This window comes from Hordeum vulgare, chromosome 3H, assembly GCF_904849725.1.
Source record: "Hordeum vulgare subsp. vulgare chromosome 3H, MorexV3_pseudomolecules_assembly, whole genome shotgun sequence".
In the NCBI taxonomy this organism is placed as follows: Eukaryota; Viridiplantae; Streptophyta; class Magnoliopsida; order Poales; family Poaceae; genus Hordeum; species Hordeum vulgare.
The window spans coordinates 620,452,519-620,457,819 of record NC_058520.1 but is presented as its reverse complement, the minus strand read 5'-3'; the positions used below and the strand labels follow the sequence as shown (position 1 = coordinate 620,457,819).

The 5,301-nt window shown below is 45.6% G+C and overlaps 1 protein-coding gene across 1 annotated transcript; it reads right to left on the bottom strand.

The window, feature by feature from the left end:
- Nucleotides 1-3,738: 3,738 nt before the first annotated feature.
- Nucleotides 3,739-4,904, bottom strand: LOC123441253. Its single transcript, XM_045117741.1, has 2 exons — nt 4,800-4,904; nt 3,739-4,365 (listed from the first exon to the last, which is right to left on the bottom strand). Exon 2 carries the CDS (start codon nt 4,347-4,349, stop codon nt 3,774-3,776), a length of 576 nt encoding a protein of 191 aa, XP_044973676.1. The 5' UTR covers nt 4,350-4,365; nt 4,800-4,904; the 3' UTR covers nt 3,739-3,773.
- Nucleotides 4,905-5,301: the final 397 nt, after the last annotated feature.

Below are 5,301 nucleotides of genomic sequence, written 5' to 3'. Positions count from 1 at the left end.
GAGTTCTCGTCATTCATGAGATGTGTCTGCAACCAACTGTCGAAAGTCTTCTCGTGTTCCCCTTTAATCCAAGAGTCAGCCTTCGCCGGGTTTTCTGAGCGTAGAATATTCTTGTGTCTCACGATATACGGAGCCACCACGGTGGAATTGTGTAGAACTGTGTAGTGTGCTTGAGAGAAAGAATGCCCGTCCATACATACGTTTGCTTTCCTTCCTAGTGTGCCTTTTCCTGTTAGCCTACCCTCATACCGAGATTCAGGAACACCAATCGGCTTAAGGTCAGGAAGAAAGTCCACACAAAACTCAATGACCTCCTCTGTTCCATAGCCCTTGGAGATGCTTCCTTCTGGCCTAGCATGGTTACGAACATATTTCTTTAAGACTCCCATGAACCTCTCGAAGGGGAACATATTGTGTCAAAGCACAGGACCGAGAATTCTAATCTCTTCGACTAGGTGAACTAGGAGGTGTGTAATTATATTGAAGAAGGATGGCGGGAACAACAACTCAAAGCTGACCAGACATTGGACCACATCAATCTGTAACCCTGATAGACTTTCTCGATCGATTACCTTCTGAGAAATTGCATTGAGGAATGCACATACCTTCATAATTGCCAGGCGAACATTTTCCGGTAGAATTCCCCTCAATGCAACCGGAAGCAATTGCGTCATAAGCACGTGGCAGTCATGAGACTTTAGGTTTTGGAATTTTTTGTCTTTCATATTTACGATTCCCTTTATATTCGACGAGAAGCCAGTCGGGACCTTGATACTAAAAAGGATTTCAAAGAAGATTTTCTTCTCTTCCATAGTAAGAGCGTAGCTGGCACGCCCTTGAAACTGCCGTGGATGCATGCCATCTCTTCCTTTATGACGTTCCTGGTCCTCCCGTCCTTCCCGTGTATCTTTTGACTTCCCATACAAGCCCAGGAAGCCTAGAATATTAACGCCGAGATTCTTCGTCAGGTGCATCACGTCGATTGCCGAGCGGACCTCATGGACTTCCAAGTAGGGTAGCTCCCAAAATATAGATTTCTTCTTCCACATGGATACACGCTTATCAGGGCCGTTAGGAACAGGTTGGCTGCCAGGACCCTTTCCAAAGATTACTTTTAAATCTTTGACCATATCAAATACTTCAGCACCAGTACGGATGACAGGCTTCCCCCGGGGTTCTACCTTGCCATTGAAATGCTTGCCTTTTTTCTTTAAGGGATGCTTGGGCGGAAGAAAACGATGATTGTACGGGTACACATTCTTCCTACATTTGTCCAGATATATACTTTCTGTCTGATCCAAACAGTGCGTGCATGCATTGTATCCCTTGTTTGACTGTCCTGAAATATTACTAAGAGCAGGCCAATCATTGATGGTTACGAAAAGCAAAGCTCGAAGGTCAAATTCCTCTTGTTTGTGCTCGTCCCACACACGTACACCTGGTTCGGCCCACAGCTGTAAAAGTTCATCAACTAATGGCCTTAGGTACACATCAATATCGTTGCCGGGTTGCTTTGGACCTTGGATAAGCAGTGGCATCATAATGAACTTCCGCTTCATGCACAACCAAGGAGGAAGGTTGTAGATACATAGAGTAACGGGCCAGGTGCTGTGACTGCAACTCTGCTTCCCAAAAGGATTCATGCCATCTGTACTCAGACCTAACCATAAGTTCCTTGCGTTAGCTGCAAATCTCGGGAACTCTCTCTCGATTTTTCTCCACTGCCGACCATCAGCGGTGTGCCTCAACTTATCGTCTTTCATACGATCTTCCATGTGCCATCACAACAACTTCGCATGATCTTTATTTCTGAACAGACGTTTCAACCGTGGTATTATAGGAGCATACCACATCACTTTGGCAGGAACCCTCTTCCTGGGTGGCTCGCCCTCAATATCACCAGGGTCATCTTTTCTGATCTTATACCGCAATGCAGTGCATACCGGGCATTTATCCATATTCTCATACTTCTCACCGCGGTAGAGGATGCAGTCATTAGGGCATGCATGTATCTTCTGCACGTCTAATCCTTGATGGCAGACAAGCTTCTTTGCTTCGTACATGCTGGCGGGCAATTCGTTCTTTCTTGGAAGCATCTTCTTCATCAGTACCAGCAACTTTTCGAATGACGAGTCAGTCACACCGGTCTCTGCCATCCAATTCAGCAATTCCAGTGTGCTACCCAGCTTCTTCTGGCCATCTTCACAAGTTGGGTACAACAATTTGTTGTGGTCCTGTAACATCTGCTGGAACTGCAACCTCTCCTTTTCTGTGTCGCAACCTCGCCGTGCATCAGAAATGACCCGGCCAAGATCATCAGCGGGCTCATCTGGTTCCCGTTCTTCATCCTGATCTTCTTCTTCATTGTCTTCCATTGCGGTATCAGCATACTCAGGGAACATAGATCGGTAGTTGTCATCATCGTTCTCTTCTTCTTCATCGCCGTCTTCCATCATAACCCCTCTTTCTCCGTGCTTGGTCCAAACATTATAGCCCGACATAAAACCGGACCGAAGCAGGTGCCTCTGAATGACTCTTGAGGAAGTGTAATCCTTCTCATTCCGACATTCAACACATGGACAAAACATAGAGCCACCACCATGCTTGTTCGCATCGGCTGCATCTCGAAAAGAATGCACGCCTTCTCTGTAAGCGGCTGTGCGTCGATCACCGTACATCCATGGATGGCTCATCTGTGTTATACGACAGTATATCCAATACAATCACGATTCTAAAAATTAGTACCGCACGGTCTAAACGAGGAAATATAGTTGCTAACCTTTTAGAATAAGTAGAAATAAAGAGGAAGAGGTTTAAGCGTGGCTCAGGCATCTAATATTGTATTTGTGTTCGGTGAACTGAAGCGGCATCGCTCTAACACACATTTCAACAAACACCTCTAGTGCATAAAAAAAAGTGGAGAGCTAGCACACACCCACAATCCTCCATCCAAGAAAAATGCAAGGAAGAGGGGAGAGGGGGGTTGTGCTATATATATATAGGCAGAGGACTTTAGTCCCGGTTTGAGACACAAACCGGGACTAAAGGTGGCGCACATGCGGGCTCCACGCCGCGTAGCCCTTTAGTCCCGGTTTGGGACACGAACCGGGACTAAAGGCTCCTTACGGGCCGGGACTAAAGGCCCACTTCGTCCCAAATCGCAATGCCTCCCTCGAGGTTTTAGTCCCGGCCCAGAGGCAGGCCGGGACTAAAGGGTCCCGGCCAAAGGCCCGTTTTCCACTAGTGTTAGCTCAAGGAGAATACTGTAGGAACTGTGTGTCCCGGGACTGTGTGTCCCAGGACTGTGAAGATGGAGATCGTCACCTAGATGTACGTGTACTGAACGCGGAGGTGCCGTTCGTTCGGCACTAGATCGGGATGGATCGTGATGGGATCGCAGGACTGATCGTGTTGAGATCGTGGGACGGGCTGCGATTTGGATCGTGAAGATGTTTCACTACATCAACCGCGTTATATACGCTTCCGCTTAGCGATCTACAAGGGTATGTAGATTCACTCTCCCCTCTCGTAGATGATCATCATCATGGATAGGTATTGCATGTGCATAGGAAAATTTTGTTTAATCCAACAGTTTTGGGATAAATTATTATGAATTTTGTTTTGAATTCCCATCGTGTGAAATTGTAATGTTAATAATAATAATAATAATAGTAAAATAGTAATAATAGCAATAATAATAACAATAATAATAGCAATAATAATAACAATAGCAATAGAAATAACAATAACAACATCAATAATACTACTAATAATTATAATGATGATGGTGATGATGATGATGATGATGATGTAGGGACATACTCTTGCACAAGATCCTCAAACAAGATTTTACTCTCCTTGAGCCATTTTGAGAATTGATTTGGTACAAAATGCTGAAACTTTTTGGCATTATCAAGCGCAGCTTTCTTATACATGCCGGCCTCAAGAGCAAGGCGCTGAGCTTCCTTCTGTTGGGTGGCTGGATTGAGCCACTTTAGCTGTTTGATGAGGTCTTCACTGTGGGTCTTGAGCTTGTCAAGGTAGGTGAGACGGGTGTTGTAACTACGGATGAATTGGAGGGATGTTCCGATGGCCTTGGTGCAGTAGTCATACACATCCTTGGCAATAGATTGCTTGGCGGGGTCCTCGGTTTGTTTTATCATGTCCTGTGCACTGTCAAGGACATGGTACACCTTATCACGGGCATCTTTCGCATCGTTGAGGTACTTTTGCTGCTCCGCGTATGACTGGAACTCGAGCTCTAGAAGCTTCTGCACTTCTTGTCGGTGGATCAAATCAGCTAGCTTATGAAGCTGCCCTGGACTTAAATCAACTGGATCACGAGACATGATGTACGCGGTACACCTGAAAAAAAATACAACCAAAAAAAGTCAAAGGGAGAGACGGAAGGATACAAGACACTAGGATTCGATTGCATACAGACACGAAATAAAATAATAACTGCGCCGCTTTCATGTAGGGGGCTGAGTTTGCGAATGGGTCTTCTTGCGTTTACACATAACATCTACCGTGTGGCTTGGGTCGACGATGGTATCCGATGAAGTCGAAGTCGCTTGCTCGAAGATTAGAGAGGACGATGACGCATATTGGGGAGAAATGATAACCATGACGCCGGAGTGCTAGGTTGTTGAGGCCCTGTATGTTGACGTATGGGTGAAGTTTTATGTGTGTGCCGCTTAGCTGTTTGTGATGGTTTTGGTTCAGTTTTTCATTAATTAACTAGATAACTCTCTTCAATATTTAAGTAAGGAAGGGAAGGGAAGGGAAGAAGCATTCACCTTGGCCTTGGCGACCACAGAGGAAGGATCCGAGCAGAGACTCTCTCTCTCTCTCTCTCACGCCTTAGTTGGTGAGAATGGAGAGACTAGTTGTCGGTATTTATAAAGAAAGAGAGGCAGATGCCTAAGTGGGAAAACGAGGGGCAGGGGCATGGGCTTCCGCTTAGATTACACCAACCTTTTCTCTATTTGGAATGAGGATTGCAACTTTGCCACTTCTATGTAGTTTTGTCTTATTCCCAAAGTTTATGCTGCTTCATCAAGCATCTGAAGGCGCTAAACAAGAAGCGCGCCTAAAAAAACAGGATATATAACGCGCTGATGAAAGCAACTCCCAAACAGCCGTGTAAAAAATGCCGCGCACGGTAAAAGAACGTCAGCACGCTGGGAAAAACTACATCGAGTGGTTTATTTGATGTGTCCGTTTCAACGCGCTGCATAAAAATAAAATCACGTGCGAACCATCAACAGTCGGATCTAAAACCTCCTGACGCCGGCGCCT